General features: G+C 54.5%; 1 protein-coding gene across 2 annotated transcripts in view; it reads left to right on the top strand.

The window, feature by feature from the left end:
• The window catches only part of LOC148137391 (putative G protein-coupled receptor 139), a 58448-nt gene extending 52020 nt beyond the window's left edge, over positions 1–6428 (top strand). For both annotated transcript variants that reach the window (XM_087982720.1, XM_087982719.1), the window contains one exon: positions 5521–6428. In XM_087982720.1, the coding sequence (XP_087838846.1) occupies positions 5521–6428 (908 nt within the window). The remainder of the gene's footprint in view (positions 1–5520) is intronic.
• The last annotated feature ends 16276 nt before the right edge of the window (positions 6429–22704 follow it).

Genomic DNA, 22704 nt, shown 5'->3' with positions numbered 1-22704 from the left:
ATTCAGATCTATCATGAGACACTTCTGTGGGCTTTACACCTAGACCTTTGTGCCCGGAGGTAGGGACACTAGCAACACTCTCCAATACCCATAAAGCAATAACAGTATTCTCCTGTGTGTTTGTTCATCAGCCTGTTCTGACATGCTGTGACATGCCTCTGCACCAGACAGGACTTGAATCCAGGCCTTCTAGTCCAGAGCTAGTAAAACTACCACACAAGTTCAGGAATTGGAATCAAATCCAGAGCTCTGGCTCAGAGACAGGGACACTACTCACTACACAACCATACCCAGGTTTTGGGTCATATTTTAGTGCCTGTTTTCAGCTCGGTGTGGATTTATTGGTGGGCGGCACGGTGATGGGCGGCACTGTGGTACAGTGGTTAGCACTGCTGCCTCACAGCGCCTGAGACCCGAGTTCAATTCCCGCCTCAGGCGACTGACTGTGTGGAGTTTGCATGTTCTCCCCGTGTCTGCGTGGGTTTCCTCCGGGTGCTCCGGTTTCCTCCCACAGTCCAAAGATGTGCAGGTCAGGTGAATTGGCCATGCTAAATTGCCCGTAGTGTTAGGTAAGCGGTAAATGTAGGGGTATGGGTGGGTTGCGCTTCGGCGGGTCGGTGTGGACTTGTTGAGCCGAAGGGCCTGTTTCCACATTGTAAGTAATCTAATCTAATCTTATTATAATCAGGTTACCATTACTGAATTACAAAAAACACTATTATTAAACAAATGCAAGATATTTGTCTCAACTGTAGGATGTTGAGTGCACGTGCTGTGCTATCGAAATTAACTATGAATGTCTTTAATCGCTATTATCTTTCGTCTGCAATATTAGGAAAAGAAATCCTGCAGACACACTCTGCACAATGGAGGGTCTCAAATGGATATGTATTACTGAACACCAGAGACGAAGGAAGAGCTTAATTTCTAGTCCCAAAACACCAATCACTACTACCCACCTCTAACGTGCGTCTGCCCTCTTCGTAAAACCATGAAATGATACCAGGCGGCTAATTACTGTCCAGCCTTTCCTCCCCACTGACTGTGTCTGCAATCTGTCCCTCCTCCCTCTAACCACACAAGGCAAACGAAGCTCGGGGTCTTTGTGAAAATCAAGGCCGGAGTGTGCAGGCATCCCGGAGAGGGAGATTGGCATTTTAAAATTGAAGGGGGAGAGTGAGGTGGCAGTAATATAACACACTGGGCTGAGGGGTGGCAGGTGGAGTTTAGTTTGGATTAATGCGAGGTATTGGATTTGGTAAATCAAACAACAGCAGGACCTATACAATTAAAAGTAGGGTTTTGGCAGTGTTGGAGAACAGAGACCTAGGCCGTCAGGGATAATTCTTTAAAATTTGCATTTCATAAATATAGTGTGATTAAGAAGGTGTTTTACACATTTGTCTGCAATGTTCAGACCTTTGAGTGTCAGAATTGGGACGTCATGTTATGGTTGTACAGGATATTGGTGGGACTTCTTCTGGAATACTGTGTCCAGTCTGGTCACCCTGCCCGCTCATTCCATAGGCACACCACCCTCTGTGTTAAACGGCTGCCCCTTAGGTCACTTTTAAATGTTTCCCCTCTCACCTTAAGCCTATGTCCTCTAGTTTTGGACTCCCCGTACACTTAGAAAATACCTTGACTATTCACCCAGATATTACTGACCTTGATATTGTTAAACTGAAGAGGGTTTAGAAGAGATTAACCTGGACGTTGCTGGGAAAGGAGGGATTGAGCTATAAGGAGAGGCAGGGTAGGCTGGGGCTTTTTTCACTGGAGAGTATGAGATTAAGGGGTAATTTTACAGAAGGTTATAAAATGATGAGGGGTACAGATAAGCTGAAGGGCTAATGTCTTTTCCCTAGAATTGCGGATTCAAAACTGAGGGATATTTTAACTGCGAGGAAAAAGATTTACAAAAGTCATGAGAGGTAAATATTTTAATCTGGCTTGTGTGTGGAATGAACTTCCAGAGGAAGTGGTGAAAGCAGAGACAATTACAACGTTTAAAGGACATTTAGATCAGTACATGGATAAGACATCAGCTTGGATGGTGCTGTGAGCAGCTGCCCTCTCCCTCCCCATCTCTGAATGAACGGTTTTCACCTTTTGCCAATGCCTGTGCAGTGGCGTGGGGAGGCCAGCAGAGGTTGGTATTGCATCACTTTAAGCAACACAGTGACTGCTAGACCTGCCCCACACAGAGACACACAGATACACACACGGGAATGGTGAGGACCCTGCGTGAAGCTCATCTGGTAACTTAAATGAAACATAAAGAAATGCTCAATTCACCTCGTAAACTGCTGAAATATGAGGGACAGATCTACCAAATTCCACTGCTTAAATAAAAACATTAATTTATTTTTTGACTCTGAAAGTGAACATTTTACATCAACTATTCACAACTCTGGGACCCTCTTTCTCGCTGCTTATTACCCGACTCCAGCTCTCTAGCAATATACTGTATCTGGGTCTGCCATCCTCTCATATCTCAGGTGCTTGTAAGCTCTCAGTTCAGAACAGCATTCCCTCTCTCTTGAAGGTATAGTACACACTTTCAACTTCATCACATTATACCCTGATGAATATAGATAAGTGGAACCTATCCAGATTTCTCTTGCTCTGTGGATTGTCAATATTTCATCTACTCCATCACATAAGTGTCAGGATTTTTGTTGCTCCATTGACAGCATTCGACTCTCTCCGTGGGAATATAGCAGTCTTTCACTTGCTCACACTCGTGTATGCGGGGCAGGATTTCAGTTGTTTCATGGGGACTGTGATGCTATAACAATCTCAATGTTTGTAGATGGCACCGAACCTGGAAGAACTCTGAAGTCTATGGAGGACAGTGTGGAACTCTAACAGGACAATCACACGTTGGTGTAGTGTTCAGGTTTATGGCAGATGGGGATCAATGCAGAGCAGTGTGAGATGATACACTTTGGTAGGAAAGACAATGAAAGACAGTTTAAAACAGGCTGTGCATTATAAAGGGGCTGCAGGAACAGAGAGCGCTGGGTGGATATGAGCACAGATTGTTGAAGATGTCAGGACAAGTGGGGAGGGCAGTAACTATCACAGATGAGTTTCAGTATCTGAGCTGTTTACAGGAGGAGGTGTGGGAGGGAGTCACCATGCTTCCTTCCTGGGAGGTGGTGGTGAAGATGTGTTGTGAGCCCACCCTCCTGCCCACCGAGACTGTGGGGATTCCATTTGTACCAGCTCGACACAAAAGGGAGATGGCATCAGGGCCATGGCTTCTAAGTTCTGCCGGGAGGAAACGGAGCTACCAGTGGGTTTAAAGTGAGAATTGCCCTTCACTGAACATTGCTCCTTACTCGGTCGGTGGGACGTGGATGTTTTAGAATCTCCACACGAGGGGTCCCTGTCCTCTCCGGCTCGTACCATGGTCCTCCCCCTCCCCCCGCATGGCGGGGGGAAGGGTGTGTGGGAACGGATATCGGGCACTCCACCACCCGGCTTGGCCCTTTCTGTCCTTTTCCAGGCTGTTTCTCCGGGAATGGGAGAAAGGGAGGGAGGGAGTGGGGGTGGGAGTGGGTGGCCCTGCTGTTAGTGGGGGAGGGGGTCATGGTGAGGGGTCCGGAGGGAGTCAGTCCCCAGTGTTGTATCTATGCAGTGTTATTAGTGTGGGGGTGAAGTGGAGGGAGGGGGAGAGAGAGAGAGAGACAAAGAGACAGAGAGACAGAGAGAGCAGGTGCTGTATGCGGCAGTGAGAGTGGTCGACCATGTTTGGGGGTCGGTGCTATAACAGATATACAGTGAGTGTGAGGAAGCAGAGAGAATACGGTGACCCTTATCCTGACAGAGCGGAGAAGGTTATTGAAGCTTGTCCTGTTTTGCTGGACATTTCTTCAGACCACAGATACTGCACTGAGCTGGCTTGTGAGCTCAGACCAAGCTCGGGGGGTCTGATGGTGTCGCCCCATCTGGGAAGAGAATGGTCCCCCTCTGTACTAGCTTATCCACGAGGACCTCCGTGCCCCTGTCGACAAACTGTGGTGTAATTGCCCCTTATCTGCCATGCTCGGGGTAAACTGTGCAGAGCAGCTCCAAACGGAGAAAGCTCAAACATGTGCCCATTGGCTTCTGAAAGATGGCACCAGTGCCAGGGATCAGGGAATATCCAGGGGCACCCGGGCGATGGTGAGTCATTCCAGCCATGATGGGTGGGAGAATCGGGCTGGTATTGAATGAGGGGGACACCATGGGGTGGGCTAGGTAGTTAATGAGGTGAGTTCGATAGCACCAGGAAACTAGCTCAGCCTCGTGAGGACAATCCCTCTGTCACACTCAAGGAAAATCAAAGAAAGATAAATTATTGTTGGAATCTGCCCAATGAGATGTAGATTCTGTTGAAACTAATTCCAGTTACAATGATGCAGAACAAATGATCATCAGACTTCACACCAATATCCCATTTTCCCATCTTTCCTGGGAAGACAGACTCATGTACAGGATGCTATCGAAGTGTCTACATTTCAGCATTCAGAAACCTGGGAACACATCCTTCCATGACACTGTCTTTCGGTCTTCCACTCTCTGACTATACGACAAACCCCTCTCATGTGGTGATATTTAAACTGACTCCCCCGCCTGGTCTGTCTGGCAGTGATGTTCACACCCACAGCACCCCCTTGTTCGGCACAATGGAGATATGGAGCTGTAAATGGGTGGGAGCTGCACATCCTGACACTTCCAGCATGGGGTACAAGTTTCCCCACGCTGGGAAGAGATCTAAAACAGTGTTACTGAGCAATGCACTGGGGTGGTGTACACAGTCCTATATGCTGGGAGGATAACTGCTCCTGGTTTACAGATCAATGCACTGGGGTGTTGTCCCCGGAACGTTCTGTTCCCAACATTCTATACCTGACATTTCCCAGAACGTTCTGCCCGCGACTTTCTATAACTGACACCCCCCGGACGTTCTGTCCCTGACGGCCGGACGTCAGTGAATTGAACAAATGATAAGATGCCGAGGGAAGAGATCCCGTTCCGGGGAGAAGGAGACACTGTTCCGAAGGCCCCGCAGGCACTTAAAGGGGTGAATACGTTTTCCCTGCGTTTAAATTTCTCCACGACTCCGGATCGACCACAATTTAGACCAAAATACAGAAATTCCCAAACACCGTTTGTCTTCAGATAACTGGGAGAGAATCCTTCAGGACAGCAACGTTTCCACCCTCCGTATTAGGAACTGGGAAGGAGTGACCTATGTCTGCTCTCGAGTGATCGAGTGTGTGGGAATGTTCTAGAAACCATCTGTCCTTATGGATGTGTCTCTGTGCGTTTGGGGAGGGAGAGTTCCTGGTGGTTTATGACCTACTTTGTCAGTAATTCTGACCTTCCCATTTGTTATTCCAGCTCCAATTATTTTAATAAATCCCTGAATAGAGGGAACACATTTGAAAATCTCACTGGGTCCCTGATCAAACGGGTCCCTTTGCCTCCAGGCTGATGGATAATGGGTTTGTTTTCCTTCCTCACAAGTGAACGTAGTGACCATCTATGTCCTGCTTTATAAAGATTGTGGATTGTCTCCATGTGTCAGACGTTACCTGGGGGCCATGGCAGCGGCGGATCTCCTGGTCATTATCCTCGACCTGATACTGAGAAACATTCCCATTGTTTATCGGCAACAGTTTTATTTCCTGTACTCCGTCCCCATGTGTAATATCCACGCCGTCCTGGTTTATGCAGCCACTGACTGCTCTGTCTGGTTCACCGTCACTTTCACCTTTGATCGGTTTGTGGCCATTTGTTGCCAGAAGCTGAAAAGTAAATATTGCAGTGAGAAAACGGCGGCTGTGGTTCTGGGAGCATTGACTGTGCTGAGCTGTTTAAAGAACATTTCCTGGTATTTTATGCTCACGGCTCGGTATCGGCTGATGAATACCCCCTGGTTTTGTGATGTAACAGACGCTGTTCTATTCTCCATTGTCTGGGTCACAATCGAGCTCCTCCACCACATTCTAACCCCGTGTGTCCCATTTCTCCTGATGCTGCTGCTCAATGTTCTCACCGTCAGACACATTTTAGTGACCAGCAGAGCTAGCAGGAGACTCCGCGCTCACACCAATGGGGACGCTCAGTCTGACATTGAAATGAGAAACCGAAAAAAATCCATCATTTTACTGTTTGTGATTTCGGCCAATTTCATCATGTTATGGTCAACATTAATGATGTATTCTATATGGAAACGGATGTATTTGATTGGGTATTACTCTGTGTATCTTCATTACTTTGTGCAGGAATTGGGCTTCATGCTGCAGCTCCTCAGTTGCTGCACAAACACCGCGATTTATGCCGTGACCCAGACTAAGTTCAGGCAGCAGCTGAAGAATGTGCTGAAATATCCCTTCACCCAAATCCATCCATCAATCAAATTCCCTCATTAATCAATCCATCCGGGATTTTCTCATTTCAGTTCAGTGTTTCAGCGATGTAGAAGCCTGTCGCTATGGTAACAGACTGAGGGTAGCGCTGATTTGTCCATCCTTATCCCACAGCGGGGTTACAGGGACACATTTCAATGTTTCTCACAACTCAGGGGCCAGTGAGAAAGGGCACAATCCCACTGACTGTATCCATCGCTTCCATTTGTAAACAACAAAAATGTTGATTAAAGTGTGCCGAGCAGCAGAGTGACTGATGTCGTTGTGTGTCTTAGTGTTGGAGAAGCTGAGCTGGATAGAGACAGACTCAGCCCGAAGTCCTGGTCCTCAGGGAAGGGGAGGGCACCGCGCTCTGAGCTCAGGACCTGGGTTTAACTCCCTCTGTCCTTACTGTCCCTTCCAGGTCTCCCACTCCAACTTGGCTCTCAGCAGAATTCACCTTGCTCCCTTTGTAACTCTCCCTCCTTATATCCCTCCCACTCTCACACTGCACTGCTATTTCTCTCTCCTTTTCCCATTTACACACTCAATTCCACTGTCCTTGCCTTCCACAATCTTATTCACTCTCTCTCCATCCTGCGATCATAACCTCCCAATGTTACTGACTTCCTCGAACCCTTCGGTGCTGGGGGAACAGAAGAGGGTTGTCGATCTTCAGTCCGATGCTAGGGAACAGAGATTGGGATGGCATATCAGGCCATTGTCAGCGCAATTGTATGGAGCTTGGGCCAAACGCCATTACTCAGGGACATAGTAAGTGTGAGAACACCAGTCGTTACTAGGGGGTAACCGTAGGCTGTGGCTGAGACTGGTACAACAGGATATCACAAACAGAACACATTGCGTGGGACATACTGTCTGTTACTCAGGGAATAGAATGGGGATGGGGTCAAAGGCCATTTAGAGGAAATCAACTGGGTTGGTGTTCACAGGCAGGAGCTCAGTTGAAGGTGTGATGGTGGGAGACTGCGTGGGCGTGTGAGTGTGATGCTGGGGCAGTGTGCGAGGGAGTGAGCGTGATGGTGGGGAAATGTGTGGGGGAGAGAGCGTCACTGAGGGGGAGAGTGTGAGGAAGTGAGAGTGACGGTGGGGGCGTGTGCAGGGAAGTGAATGGACAATGGGAGTGTTTGGGAGTGGGAGAGTGATGTGGGGGAGTTTGCAAGGGAGTGAGCGGGGCAATGAGAGTGTGTGGGAGAGTGAGCGTGACGATGGGGGCATGTGCGAGGGAGTGAACGGGACAATGGGAGTGTGTGGGAGAGTGAGCGTGACGGTGGGGGCGTGTGCGAGGGAGTGAACGGGACAATGGGACTGTGTGGGAGACTGAGCGTGACGGTGGGGGCGTGTGCGAAGGAGTGAAAGGGACAATGGGAGTGTGTGGGAGAGTGAGCGTGACGGTGGGGGCGTGTGCGAGGGAGTGAACGGGACAATGGGACTGTGTGGGAGAGTGAGCGTGACGGTGGGGGCGTGTGCGAGGGAGTGAACGGGACAATGGGACTGTGTGGGAGACTGAGCGTGACGGTGGGGGCGTGTGCGAGGGAGTGAACATGACAATGGGAGTGTGTGGGAGAGGGAGCGTGATGGTGGGGGCGTGAACGGGGTGTGAAAATCAGGTTGGGGCTGTGTGTGGGGAGTGAGCGATATAGTGGGGGAGAGTGTGCTTGAGTGAGTCTCATGGTTAAGTATTGTGCAGGATGAGTGAGCATGACAGTGGGGCATTGTGTGGTGGAAAAATGTGCAGGAGAGTGAACATAATGGTAGGGTAGTGTGGAAAGAATGGTGGAATGGATGGAGGTAAGCGTGACGGTGAGAGTGGTGTGGGGTTGTGTGTGAGAGAGTGGTGGAGTGTGTGCGGGTAAGCGTGACGGTGAGAGTGGTGTGGGGTTGTGTGTGAGAGGGTGGTGGAGTGCGTGCGGGTCAGTGTGACGGTCGGGGTAGTGTGGGGCAGTGTGTGGGTGTCAGCGTGACGGTGAGGGTGGTGTGGGGCAGTGTGTTGGTGTCAGCGTGACGGTGAGGGTGGTGTGGGGCAATGTGTGGGTGTCAGTGTGACGGTGAGGGTGGTGCGGGGCAGTGTGTGTGATGGTGGTGGAGTGTGTGGGGTGAGTCTGACGGTGGGGGGTTTGGGGCAGTGTGTGTGATGGTGGAGGAGTTTGTGGAGGTGAGCGAGATGGTGGGGGTGCGGTGGTGCAATGTCTGTAGGGTGGTGGAGTGTGTGGATGTGAGCACGTGGCTGGAACTGCAGTGGGGCAGTGTGTGTGAGGATGGTGGATGGTGGGGGCGTAAGCATGGTTAAGTATTGTGCAGGATGAGTGAGCATGACAGTGGGGCATTGTGTGGTGGAATTGTGGGCAATTGTGTGTGACGGTGGTGGTGTGGGAGGGGCGAAGACGTGACGATGAGCGTGGTGTGCTGCAGTGTATGTGATGGTGGTGGAGAGTGTGGGGGTACGCATGAGGGTGGGGGTGGTGTGGGGCAGAGTGTGTGATGGTGGTGGAGTGTGTGGGGTGAGCATGAGGGTGGGGGCTGATGTGGCGCAGTGTGTGAGAGGGAGGTGGAGTGTGTGGGGGTGAGCGTGACGGTGGAGGCGGTGTGGGTCAGTGTGTGTGTGATGGTGTTGGAGTGTGTCTAGGTGAGTGTGATGGTGGGGATGATGTGGAGCAGTGTGTATAATGGTGGTGGAGTGCGTGTGTGTGTGTGTGTGCGTGACGGTGGGGATGGTGTGGGGCAGTGTGTGTGATGGTGGTGGAGTGTGTGGGGGAGAGTGTGTCGGTTAGGGTAGTGTGGGGCAGTGTGTGTGATGGTGGTGGAGTGTGTGGGGGTCAGCGTGAGGTGAGAGTTGTTTGGGGCAGTGTGTGTGATTTTGGTGCAGTGTGTATAGGTGAGTGTGATGGTGAGGTTGGTGTGGGACAGTGTGTATAATGGTGGTGGAGTATGTGCGTGTGCGTGACGGTGGGGATGGTGTGGGGCAGTTTGCGTGATGGTGGTGGAGTGTGTAGGTGAGTGTGACGGTGAGGCTGGTGTGGGGCAGTGTGAGTGATGGCAGTGGAGTTTGTGGGGGTGATTTTGACGGTGGGGCGTGGGGCAGTGTGTGTGATGGTGGAGGAGCGTGTGGGGGTGAGTGTGACACTGGGGGTGCTATGGGGCAGTGTGTGTGAGGGTGGTGCCTTGTGTGGGGTTGAGCGTAACGGTAGGGGTGGTGTGGGGCAGTGTGTGGGTTTGTGTGGAGTTGAGCGTGACGGTGGATGTGGAGAGGGGCAGTGTGTGTGATGGTGTTGGATAGTGTGGAGGAGAGCATGATGGAGGGGAAGGTGTGTGTGTGGGGGTGAGCGTGACGGTGGGGTATGAATGGGACAGTGTTTGTAATAGTGGTGGAGTATATGAGGGTGAGCGTGATGGTGGCGGAGGAGTGGGACAGTGTGTGAGGGTGGTGGAGTGTGTGGGTGTGAGCGTGACGGTGAGGGTGTAGTGGGGCAGTGTATGCGAGGGTGGTGGTGTGTGTGCGGGTGAGCGTGACGTTGGGGTTGAAGGGGGCAGTGTGTGTGATGGTGGTGTAGTATGTGTGGGGTGAGCGAGACGGAGGGCGAGGTGTGTGGCATTGTGTGTGAGGGTGGTGTGGGGCACTGTGTGTAATGGTGATGGAGTGTGTGGATGTGAGTGCGACGGTAAGGGTGGTGTGGGACAGTGTGTGTGAGGGTAGTGAAGTGTGTGGGACTGAGCGTGGCATTGGGGGTGGTATGGGGCAGTGTGTGTGATGGTGGTAGAGTGGGTGTGGGGTGAGCGTGACGGTGAGGGAGTGTGGGGCAGTGTGTGTGATGGTGGTGGAGTGTGTGCTGTTCAGCGTGACGGCGGAGTGGGTGTGGGGCAGTGTGTGTGATCGTGGTAGTGTGTGAGGGTGAGCGTGACGGTGGGGGTGCTGTGGGGCAGTGTGTGTGATGGTGGTGGAATGTGTGGGTGTGAATATGACGGTGGGGCTGCAGTGGGGCAGTATGTGTGTGAGGGTGGTGGAGTGTGAGGGAGCGAGCGAGAAGATGAGCGTGGCTTGGGGCAGTGTGTGTGATGGTGGTGGAGTGTGTGGGGGTGAGCGTGAGGGTGGGGCTGTTGTGGCGCAGTGTGTGTGAGGGTGGTGGGGTTTTTGGGCGGGTGAGCGTGACGTAGGGGGTGGTGTGGGGCAGTGTGTGTGATGGTGTTGGAGTGTGTGGGGGTCAGTGTGAGGTGAGGGTGGTGTGGGGCAGTGTGCGTGATAGTGTTGGAGTGTATGTAGTTAAGTGTGATGGTAGAGGTGGTGTGGGGTAGTGTGTGTGATGGTGGGGGAGAGTGTGGTGGTGGGTGTGACTGTGAGGGTGATGTGGGGCAGTGTGTGTGATGATGCTGGTGTGTGCAGTGGTGATTATGACGGTGAGGGTGGTGAGGGGCAGTGTGTGTGATGGTGGTAGTGTGTGTGGGGGTGAACGTGACTATGAAGGTGCTGTGGGGCAGTGTGCGTGAGAGTGGTGGAGGGTGTGGTGGTGAGCGTGATGGAGGGGGTGGTGTGGGGCACTGTGTGTGAAGGTGAACTGCGACAGTGTGTGTGATGGTGGAGATGTGAGTGGGGGTGAGAGTGGTGTGAGGGTGATGTGCGACAATGTGTGTGATGGTGGTGGTGTGTGCAGAGGTGAACATGATGGTGTGGATGGTGTGAGGCCGTGTGTGTGATGTTGCTGCAGTGTGTGGGAGTGAGAATGACGGTAGGGGTGGTGTGGGTCAGTGAGTGTGTTGGTGGTGGAGTATGTGGGAGTGAGCCTGATCGGTGAGGGTTGTGTGGGGCAGAGTGTGTGAGAGTTGTGGAGTGTGTGGGGGTGAGCGTGACGTTGGGGTGGAATTGGGCAGTGTGCGTGATGGTGGTGGAATGTGTGTGGGGTGAGCATGACGGAGGGGGAGGTGTGGGGCAGTGTGTGCGTTGGAGTGTGTGGGGGTCAGCGTGACGGAGGGGGAGGTGTGGGGCAGTGTGTGTGATGGTGGTGGAGTGTGTATAGGTAAGTGTGACGGTGAGGGTGGTGTGGAATAGTGTGTGTGATGGCGGCAGAGTGTGTGGGGGGTGAGCGTGACGCTGCGGATGGTGTATGGCAGTGTGTGTGATGGTGGTGGAGTGTGTGTGGCATAAGCGTGACAGTGGGGGTGGTGTGGGGCATTGTATATAATGGTGGTGGAGTGCGTGTGTGTATGCGTGACGGTGGGGATGGTGTGGGGCGGTGTGTGTGATGGTGGTGGAGTGTGTAGGTGAGTGTGACGGTGAGTGTTGTGTGGAACAGTGTGTGTGATGTCGGTAGAGTGTGTGTGGGGGGAGCGTGACGATGGGGATGGTGTGGGGCAGTGTGTGTGATGGTGGTGGAGTGTGTGGTGGTGAGCGTGACGGTGAGGGTGGTGTGGGGCATTGTGTGTGAGGGTGGTGTGGGGTAGTGTGTGTGATGGTGGTGGAGTGTGTGGGGGTGAGTGTGACGGTAGGGGTGGTATGGGGCAGTGTTTGTTTTGGTGGTGGAGTTCTGGGGGTGAGCATGACCGTGAGGGTTGTGTGGGCCAGTGTGTGTGAGGGTGGTGGAGTGTGTGGGTGTGAGTGTGACGGTGGGGTTGGAGTCGGACAGGGTGTATGAGGGTAATGGAGTGTGTGGGTGCGAGCGTGACGTTGGGGTGGAATGGGGCAGTGTGTGTGATGGTGGTGGAATGTGTGTGGGGTGAGCGTGACGGTGGGGGTGGTGTGGGGCAGTGTGTGTGATGGTGATGGAGTGTGTATAGGTGATTGTGACAGTGAGGGTAGTGTGGGGCAGTGTGTGTGATGGTGGTAGAGTGTGTGTGGCGTGAGTGTGATGGTGAAGGTGGTGTGGGGCATTGAGTGTGAGGGTGATGCGGGACAGTGTGTATAATGGTGGTAGAGTGCGTGTGTGTGTGCGTGACGGTGGGAATGGTGTGGGCAGTGTGTGTGATGGTGGTGGAGTGTGTAGGTGAGTGTGACGGTGAGGGTGGTATGGAACAGTGTGTGTGATGGCGGGACAGTGTGTGTGGAGTGAGCGTGACGGTGGGGGCGGTGTGGGCCAGTGTGTGTGCTAGTGTTGGAGTGTGTGTAGAGGAGTGTGATGGTAGAGGTGATGTGGGGCAGTGTGTGTGATGGTGGTGGAGAGTGTGGTGGTGAGCGTGACTGTGAGGGTGATGTGGGGCAGTGTGTGTGATGGTGTTGGTGTGTGCAGTGGTGAGTATGACGGTGAGGGTGGTGAGGGGCAGTGTGTGAGATGGTGTTAGTGTGTGGCGGGGTGAACGTGACTGTGATGGTGCTGTGGGGCAGTGTGCGTGATAGTGGTGGAGGGTGTGGTGGTGAGCGTGATGGAGGAGGTGGTGTGGGGCATTGTGTGTGAGGGTGAAGTGTGACAGTGTTTGTGAAGGAGGTGGAGTGTGTTGGGGTGAGCGTGACGGTGGGGATGTTTTGGGGCAGTGTGTGTGATGGTGGAGATGTGAGTGGTGATGTTGGTGCAGTGTGTGGGGGTGAGCGTGATGGTGGGGGTGGTGTGAGTCAGTGTGTGTGATGGTGTTGGAGTGTGTAGGTGAGTGTGACGGTGAGGGTGGTGTGGAACAGTGTATGTGATGGCGGTAGAGTGTGTGTGGGGTGAGCGTGACGATGGGGATGGTGCGGGGCATTGTGTGTGATGGTGGTGGCGTGTGTGGTGGTGAGCGTAACGGTGAGGGTGGTGTAGGGCATTGTGAGTGAGGGTGGTGTGGGGTAGTGTGTGTGATGGTGGTGAGTGTGTGGGGATGAGTGTGACGGTGGGGGTGATGTGGGGCAGTGTGTGTGTTGGTGGTGGATTATGTGAGGGTGACCGTGATGGTGAGGGTTGTGTGGGGCAGTGTGTGTGAGGGTGGTGGGGTGTGTGGGGTGAGCGTGACGTTGGGGTGGAATAGAGCAGTGTGTGTGAAGGTGGTGGAATGTGTGTGGGGTGAGCGTGACGGAGGGGGAGGTGTGGGGCATTGTGTGTGCGGGTGGTGTGGGGCAGTGTGTGTAATGGTGGTGGAGTGTGTGGGGTTCAGCGTGACGGTGGGGGTGGTGTGTGGTCGTGTGTGTGAGGAGGGTGGATTGTGTGGGGGAGAGCGTGCCAGTTGTGATGATGTGGGGGCAGTGTATGTGATGGCGGTGAAGTGTATGGGAGTCAGCGTGAGATGAGGGTCGTGTGGGGCAGTGTGTGTGATGTTGGTGGAGTGCGTGGGGTGAGCGTGGTGATGGGGATGGTGTGGGGCAGTGTGTGTGATGGTGGTGGAGTGGGTGGGGCCGATCCTGACTGTGAGGATGGTGTGAGGCAGTGTGCCTGATGGTGGTATTGTGTGCGGGATTGAGCGTGACAGTGGGGGTGGTGTGTGGCATTGTGTATGGGGGTGGTGGAGTGTGTGAGTTTGAGCGTGATGGTTAGGATGGTGTGGGGCAGTGTGTGTGATGGTGGTGGAGAGTGTGAGGGTGAGCGTGACATTATGCATGGTGTGGGGCAGTGTGTGTGAGTGTGGTGGAATGTGTGGGGGTGAGCATAATGGTGAGAGTGGTGTGGGGCAGTTTGTGTGACGGTGGTGGAGTGTGACGGTGAGAATGGTGTGGGGCAGTGTGTGTGAGGGTGGAGGAGTGTGTGGTGGTGAGTGTGACTGTGAAGGTGGTGTGGGGCAGTGTGTGTGATGGTGGTGGAGTGTGTGGGAGTGAGTGTGCTGGTGAGGGTGGTGTGGGGCAGTGTGTGTGATGTTGCTGGAGTTGGTGGGGATCATCGTCAGTTGAGAGTGGTTTGGGGCAGTGTGTGTGAGGGTGGTGGATTGAGTGGCGTCAGCGAGATGGTGGAGGTTGTGTGAAGTCGTGTGTGTGATGGTGGTGGAGTGGGTGGGGTTGAGCGTGACTGTGAGGATGGTGTGGGGCTTTGTGCGTGATGGTGGTGGCTTGTGCTGGATTGAGCGTGACAGTGGGGGTGGGTGTGGGGAATTGTGTGTGGGGGTGGTGGATTACGAAAGGGTGAGCGTGACGGTTAGGATAATGTGGGGCAGTGTGTGTGATGGTGGTGGAGAATGTGAGTGTGTGCGCGACGGTGTGGATGGTGTGGGGCAGTGTGTGTCAGTGTGGTGGAGTGTGTGGGGGTGAGAATGATGGTGGGGGTGGTGTGGGGCAGTGTGTGTGTGATGGTGATGGAGTATGTGTTTGTGAGCGTGACGGTGAGCGTGGTGTGGGGCAGTGTGTGTAAGGGTGTTGGAGTGTGTGGGGCTCAGAGTGAGGTGCGGGTTGTGTGGAGCAGTGTGTGTGAGGGTGATGGAGTGTGGAGGGGTGAGTGTGGTGGTGAGGGTGGTTTGGGGCAGCGTTTGTGAGAGGGTGGTGGAGTGTGTGTTTGTGAGCGTGACGGTGAGAGTGGTGTGGGGCAGTGTATGTGATGGTGGTGGAGTGTGTGGGGGTCAGCGTGAGGTGAGGTTGGTGTGGGGCAGTGTGTGTGAGGGTGATAGGATGTAGGGGTGAGTGTGACGGTGAGGATGGTGTGGGGCAGTGTGAGTGATGGTGGTGGAGTTAGTGGGTATCAGCGTGAGGTGAGGGTGGTTTGGGGAAGTATGTGTGATGGTGGTGGATTGTGTCGGGTCAGCGTTACAATGGGGGTGGCGTGAGGCCGTGTGTGTGATGGTGGTGGAGTGTGTGGGGCTGAGCGTGACGGTGAGAGTGGTGTGAGGCAGTGTGTGTGATGGTGGTGGAGTGTGTGGGGGTCGGCCTGAGGTGAGGGTGGTGTGGGGCAGTGTGTGTCAGGTTGGTGGAGTGTGTGGGGGTGACTGTGACGGCGTGGATGGTGTGGGGCAGTGTGTGTGATGGTGGTGCAGTGTGTGGTGGTGAGGGTGACGGTGAAGGTGTTGTGGGGCAGTGTGTATGATGGTGATGAAGTGTGGGGAGTGATCGTGATGGTGAGTGGTGAGAGGCAGTGTGTGTGATGGTGGTGGAGTGTGTGGGGGTGAGCATGACGGTGGGTGTGGTGTGTGGCAGTGTGTGTAATGGTGGTGGAGTGTGTGGGGTCAGCGTGAGGTGAGTGTGGTGTGGGGCAGTGTGCGTGATGTTGGTGGAGTGTGTGGGGTTGAGTGTGACTGTGGGTGTGATGTAGGGCATTATGTGTGAGGGTGGTGTGGGGCAGTGTGTGTGATGGTGGTGGAGTGTGTGGTGGTGAGCGTGACGGTGAGGGTGGTGTGGGGCAGTGTGTGTGATGGTGTTGGAGTGTGTGTGTTTAAGCGTGACGGTAGGGTAGGTGTGGGGCTGTGTGTGTGATGGTGGTAGTGTTTTTCGGGTTGACCGTGATGGTGTGGAAAGTTGTGCGGCAGTGTGTGTGATGGTGGTGGAGGGTGTGGCGGTGAGCGTGACAAAGGGGGTGGTGTGGGGCATTGTGTGTGAGGGTGGTGTGGGGCAGTGTCTGTGATGGTGGTGGCGTGTGTGGGGATGATGTGACGGTGAGGGTGGTATGGGGCAGTGTGTGTATTGGTGGTGGAGTGTGGGGGTGAGCGTGACGGTGAGGGTTGTGTGGGGTAGTGTGTGTGAGTGTGGTGGAGTGTGTGGGGGTGAGCGTGACTGTGGGTGTGATGTAGGGCATTATGTGTGAGGGTGGTGTGGGGCAGTGTGTGTGATGGTGGTGGAGTGTTTGGTGGTGAGCGTGACGGTGAGGGTGGTGTGGGGCAGTGTGTGGGAGGGTGGTGGAGTGAGTGGGGTTGCGTGTGACGGTGGGGTGGAGTGGGAATGGGTGTGTGAGGATCGTGGAGTGTTTGGGGATGAGTGTAACGTTGTGGGTGGTGTGGGGCAGTGTGTGTGTGATGGTGGTGGAGTGTGCGGAGGTGAGCGTGACGGTGAGGGTTGTATGGGGCAGTGTGTGTGAGTTTGGTGGAGTGTTTGGGGGTGGGAGTGACGGTGAGGGTGGTGTGGGGCAGGGTTTGTGAGGATCGTGGAGTGTGTGGGAGTGAGCGTGACGTTGTGGGTGGTGTGGGGCAGTGTGTATGTGATGGTGGTGGAGTGTGCGGAGGTGAGCATGACGGTGAGGGTGGTGTGGGGCAGTGTGTGTGTGTGAGTGTGCTAGAGTGTGTGTAGGTGAGCGTGACGGTGAGGGTGAAGTGGGACGGTGTTTGTGAAGGAGGTGGAGTGTGTTGGCGTGAACGTGACGGTGGGGACGGTTTGGGTCAGTGTGTGTGATGGTGGTGATGTGAGTGGGGGCCCGAGTGACGGTCGGTGTGGTGTGGGGCAGTGTTTGTGATTGTGGTGGACAGTGTGGGGGTGAGCGTGATAGTGTGGGTGGTGTGGGGCAGTGTGTGCGATGGTTGTGGTGTGTGCGGAGGTGAGCGTGATGGTGTGGGTACTGTGGGGCAGTGTGTGTGATGGTGGTGGTGTGTGGGGGCGTGATCGTGACGTTGGGGTGGTGTGGAGCATTGTGTGTGATGGTGGTGGAATGTGTGGGGTGAGCGTGAGGGTGGGGCTGGTGGGGCGCAGTGTGTGTGATGGTGGTGGAGTGTGTGGGGGTTAGTGTGACGATGGAGGTGTTGTGGGGCGTTGTGTGTGATGGTGATGTGAGGCAGTGTGTGTGATGTTGGTGGAGCGTGTGGGGGTCAACGTGATGGTGGGTATGGTGTCGGGGTGTGTGTGATGTTGATGGAGTGTGCGGGGGAGCGTGACGGTGGTGGTGGTGTGCTGCAGTGTGTGTGAGGGTTGTGGAGTGCATGGGGATGAACATGACGGTTTGGGTGGTGTGGGACAGGGTGTGTGATGATGGTGATGAATGTGGGGGTATGCATGACGGCAAGGGTGGTGTGGGGCAGTGTGTGTGAGTGTGGTGGAGTGTGTTGGGGTGAACGTGACGGTGGGGGTGTATTGGGGCAGTGTGTGTGATGGTGGTGGTGTGAGTGGGGGTGAGAGTGACGGTGGTAGTAGTTTGGTGTAGTGTGTCTGACGGTGGTGGAGTGTGTGGGGGTGAGCGAGTCCGTGAGGGTGGTGTGCAGCTGTGTGTGTGATGGTGGTGGAGTGTGTGGGGGTGAGGGTGACGTTGGGGGTGGTGTGGGTCAGTGCGTGTGAGGATGGTGGAATGTGTGGGGGTGAGCGTGACGGTGGGGGTGGTGTAGTGTATTGTGTGATGTAGTCAGTGTGAGGGGGTCAGTGTGACGGTGATGGAGTGAGTGTGAGGTGATCAGGGTGAGGATGATGAAGTGAGTGTGAAGGGGTCAGATGACAGTGATGGAGTGAGTGTGATGGGGTCAGTGTGACGGTGATGGAGGGAGTGTAAGGGGTTCAGGATGATGGTGACGACGCGACTGTGAGGGGGACAGGGTGATAGAGATGGATTGAGAGAGAGTTGGTCAGGTTAACGGAGATGGAGTGAGTGTGAGGGGGTCAATGTGACAGTGATTGAGTGAGTGTGAAGCGGTCAGGGTGAGGGTGATGGAGTGAGAGTGAGGGGTCAGGGTAATTGTGATAGAGTGAGTGCGAGGGGACAGGGTGATGGTGATTTAGTGACTGGGAGGGGGTGAGGGCGACGGTGATGGACTGAGTGTGAGGGGGTCAGGGCGACTCTGACGGAGTGAGTGTGGGTGGTCAGGGTGACAGAGTTGGAGACAGTGTGAGGGGGTCAGGATGACGGTGATGGAGTGAGTGTGAGGGCATCAGGGTGACGGTGATGGAGTGAGTGTGATGGCTTCAGTGTGACGATGATTGAGTGAGTGTGTGGAGGTCGGTGTTACGGTGATGGAGTGAGTGTGAGGGGGTCAGGGCGACGGAGATAGAGTGAGTCTGAGTGGACAAGTGTGATGGTGATGGATATAGTGTGAGGGGGTAAGCGTGACGATGATGCAGTGAGTGTGAGGAGGTCCGGGTGATAGTGATTGAGTGAGTGTGATGGGTTCAGTGTGACGGTGATGGAGACAGGGTGAGGTTGTCAGGTTGAGGGTGATGGAGTGAGTGTGAGAAGGTCAGGGTGATTGTGATGGATTCAATGTGGGGGGTCTGGGTGATGGCAATGGACTGTGTGCGATGCGTTCAGTGTGATGGTGATGGAGTGAGTGTGAGGTTGTCAGGGAGAGGGTGATGGAGTGAGTGTGAGGGGGTCAGTATGAAAGTGATTGAGTGAATGTGAGGGGGTCAGGGTGATGGTGAAGCAGTGAGTGTGAGTGGATCAGGGTGAGGGTGATGGATCGCGAGTGAGAGGGTCTGTGTGATGGTGATGGAGTGAGTGTGAGGAGTTCTGGGCGACGGTGACGGAGTGAGTGTGAGTGGGTTAGTGTGACATTGATGGATATAGTGTTGGGGGGTCAGGGTGACGGTGATGGAGTGAGTGTGAGGAGGTCAGTGTGACGGTGATGGTGTGAGTGTGAGTAGTTCAGGGTGACGGTGATGGAGTGAGTATGAGAGTGTCACGGTGAGGGAGATTGAGTGAGTGTGTTGAGTACAGTGTGACGGTGATGGAATGAGTGTGAGGAGGTCAGGGTGACAGTGATGGAGTGAGTGTGAGTGGTTAAACGTGACGGTGATGGAGTGAGTGTGAAGGGATCAGTGTGCAGGTGATGGTGTGAGTGTGTGGGGAGCAGGGTGATGGTGATGGACCGAGAGTGAGGGGGTCAGCGTGACGGTAATGGCGTGAGTGTGAGGAGGTCAGGGTGATGGTGATGCAGTGAGTGTGAGGGGTCAGGGCGACGGTGACGGAGTGATTGTGAGTGGGATGGTGTGATGATGATGGAGGGAATGTGAGGGATTCAGCGTGATTGTGATGCAGTGAGTGTGAGGGGGTCAGGGTGACTGTGATGGAGTGAGTGTGAGGAGGTCAGGGTGACGGTGTTGGAATGAGTGTGAGGGGTTCAGATTAATGGTGATGGAGTGAGTGTGAGGGGGTCAGTGTGAAAGTGATTGAGTGAGTGTGAGGGGGTCAGGGAGACGGTGATGCAGTGAGTGTGAGGGGATCAGTGTGACGGTGATGGCGTGAGTGTGAGGGGGTCAGTGCGACGGTGATGGCATGAGTGTGAAGGGATCAGCGTGATGCTGATGGAGTGAGTGTGAGGGGGTCAGGGTAATGGTGACGGTGTGAGTGTGAGGGGATCAGGGTGAGGGTGATGGAGTGAGTGTGATGGGTTCAGGCTGATAGTGATGGAATGACTGTGACGGGGTCACTATGACGGTGATGGAGTGAGTGTGAGACGTTCAGGGTGACAGTGATGGAGTGAGTGTGAGGCGGTCAGAGTGACGGTGATGGAGTGAGTGTGAGACGTTCAGGATGACGGTGATGGAGTGAGTGTGAGGGGCTCAGTGTGACGTTGATGGAGTGAGTGTGAGGGTGTCAATGTGACGGTGATGGAGTGAGTGTGAGGGGCTCAGTGTGACGTTGATGGAGTGAGTGTGAGGCGGTCAGAGTGACGGTCATGGAGTGAGTGTGAGGGGGTCAGAGTGACGGTGATGGCATGGGTGTGAAGGGATCAGCGTGATGCTGATGGAGTGAGTATGAGGGGGTCAGGGTGATGGTGACGGTGTGAGTGCGAGGGGATCAGGGTGAGGGTGATGGAGTGAGTGTGATGGGTTTAGGCTGACAGTGATGGAGTGTGTGTGTCGGGGCCAGTGTGACGGTGATCGAGTGAGTGTGAGGGGGTCAGGGTGATGGTGACGGAGTGAGTGTGGGACGTTCAGGGTGACCGTGATGGAGTGAGTGTGAGTGGGATGGGTGACGGTGATGGAGTGAGTGTGATTGGGCTGGGTGACGGTGATGGAGTGAGTGTGAGAGGGTCAGTATGACGGTGATGGAGTGACTGTGAGGGGGTCATGGTGACGGTGAAGGAGTGAGTGTGAGTGGACAAGTGTGACAGTGATGGAGTGTGTTTGAGGTTGTCAGGGTGAGGGTGATGGAGTGAGTGTGAGGGGGTCAGTATGAATGTGATGGAGTGAGTATGACGGGGTCAGTATGAATGTTATTGAGCGAGTGTGAGGGGGTCAGTGTGACGGTGATGCAGTGAGTGTGAGGGGAACAGGGTGACAGTGGTGGAGTGAGTTAAGGAGGTCAGGGTGACGGTAATGGAGGGCGTGTGAGGGGGTCATGGTGAATGTTATAGAGTGAGTGTGAGGGGGTCAGGGTGAGGGTGATGGATTGAGTGTGAGGGGGTCAGGGTGAGGGTGATGGAGTGAGTGTGAGGAAGTCACAGTGACGGTGATGGAGTGATTGCGAGGGGGTCAGGGCGTCGGTGACAGAGTGGGTGTGAGAGGGTCATGGTGACGGTGATGGAGTGTGTGTGAGGAGATCAGGGCGGTGGGGATGGAGTGAGTGTGAGGTGGTCAAGGTGACAGAGATGGAGTGAGTGTGAGGGGATCTGGGCGGTAGGGATGGAGCGAGTGTTGTGAGATGAGTGTGACGGGGATGGAGTGAGGGTGAGGAGGTCAGGGAGACGGTGATGGAGTGAGTGTGAGTGGATGAGTGTGACGGTGATGGAGTGAGTTTGAGGGGGTCAGGATGGGGATGATGGAGTGAGTGTGAGGGGGTCAGGATGTCGGTGATGGAGGGTGTATGAGGGGGTCCGGGTGAGGATGCTGGAGTGATTGTGAGTGGGTCAGGGTGATGGTGATGGAAGAAGTGTGAGGTGGTCAGTGTGACGGCGATGGAGTGAGTGAGAGGGGGCTCAGGGTGACGGTGATGGAGTGAATGTGGGAAGGTCAGGGTGACTATGATGGAGTGAGTGTGAGGGGTTCAGCGTGACGGTGATGGGGTGAGTGTGAGTTGGTCTGGGTGACAGTGATGGAGTGAGTGTGAGTGGGCTGGGTGACGGTGATGGAGTGAATGTGAGTGGGCTGGGTGACGGTGATGGAGTGAGTGTGAGAGGGTCAGTGTGACGGTAATGGAGTGACTGTGAGGGGGTCATAGTGACGGTGAAGGAGTGAGTGTGAGTGGACAAGTGTGACAGTGATGGAGTGAGTGTGAGGTTGTCAGGGTGAGGGTGATGGAGTGAGTGTGAGGGGGTCAGTATGAATGTGATGGAGTGAGTATGACGGGGTCAGTATGAATGTGATTGAGCGAGTGTGAGGGGGTCAGTGTGACGGTGATGCAGTGAGTGTGAGGGGAACAGGGTGACAGTGGTGGAGTGAGTTAAGGAGGTCAGGGTGACGGTAATGGAGGGCGTGTGAGGGGATCATGGTGAATGTTATAGAGTGAGTGTGAGGGGGTCAGGTTGACGGTGATGGAGTAAGTGTGAGGTTGTCAGGGTGAGGGTGATGGAGTCAGTGTGAGGAGGCCTGGGTGACGGTGATTGAGTGAGTGTGAGGGAGTCTGGGTGACGGTGATGGTGTGCCTGTGAGGAGGTCTGGGTGACGGTGATGGAGTGAGTGTGAGGAAGTCAAGGTGATGGTGATGGAGTGAGTGTGAGAGTGTTAGGGTGATGGTGATGGAGTGAGTGTGTTGAGTTCAGTGTGACGGTGATGGAGTGAGTGTGAGGGGTTCAGGGTGATGCTGATATAGTGAGTGTGAGGAGGTCAGAGTGACGGTGATCGTGTGAGTGTGAGAGGGTCAGTGTAACGGTGATGGAGTGAGTGTGAGGGGATCAGGGTTGTGGTGATGGAGCGAGTGTTGGGAGATGAGTGTGACGGGGATGGAGTGAGGGTGAGGAGGTCATGGTGACGGGATGGAGTGAGTGTGAGGGGTTGAGTGTGACGGTGATGGAGTGAATGTGAGGGGGTCAGGGTGAGGCTGATGGAGTGAGTGTGAGGGGGTCAGGGTGACATTGATGGAGTGAGTGCGAGGTGGTCAGCGTGACACTGATGGAGTGAATGTGAGGGAGTCAGGGTGATGGTGATGGAGTGAGTGTGAGGGGGTCAAGGTGACGGTGTTGGCGTGAGTGTGAGGGGGCCATGGTGACGTTGATGGTGCGAATGTGAGCCGGTCAGCATGACCAGTGTGAAGGTGATGGAGTGAGTGTGAGGTTGTCAGGGAGAGAGAGAAGGAGTGAGTGTGAGGGTGTCAGGGTGGTGTTGATGGAGTGAGTATGAGGGGGTAAGGGTGACGGTGATGTAGTGAGTGTGAGGTGGTCAGTTTGACGGTGATGGAGTGAGTTTGATGGGGTCAGTTTGGCGGAGATTGAGTGAGTGAGGGGGTCAGGGTGACGGTGATGGAGAGAGTGTGAGGGGGTCAGGGTGAGGGTGATGGAGTGAGTGTGAGGGGGTCAGGATGACGGCGATGCAGTGAGTATGAGGGGGTCAGCTTCTTGGCGATGGAGTGAGTGTGAGGAGGTCAGAGTGACGGTGATGGAGTGATTGTGAGGGCGTCAGGGCGTC

The sequence above is a fragment of the Chiloscyllium plagiosum genome, unplaced genomic scaffold (genome assembly GCF_037043375.1).
Source record: "Chiloscyllium plagiosum isolate Xiang-an unplaced genomic scaffold, Cpla_swu_hap1 HiC_scaffold_44, whole genome shotgun sequence".
Taxonomy (NCBI): Eukaryota; Metazoa; Chordata; class Chondrichthyes; order Orectolobiformes; family Hemiscylliidae; genus Chiloscyllium; species Chiloscyllium plagiosum.
The sequence above is the reverse complement of the archived record's forward strand: the minus strand, read 5'-3'. Positions and strand labels throughout refer to the sequence as shown.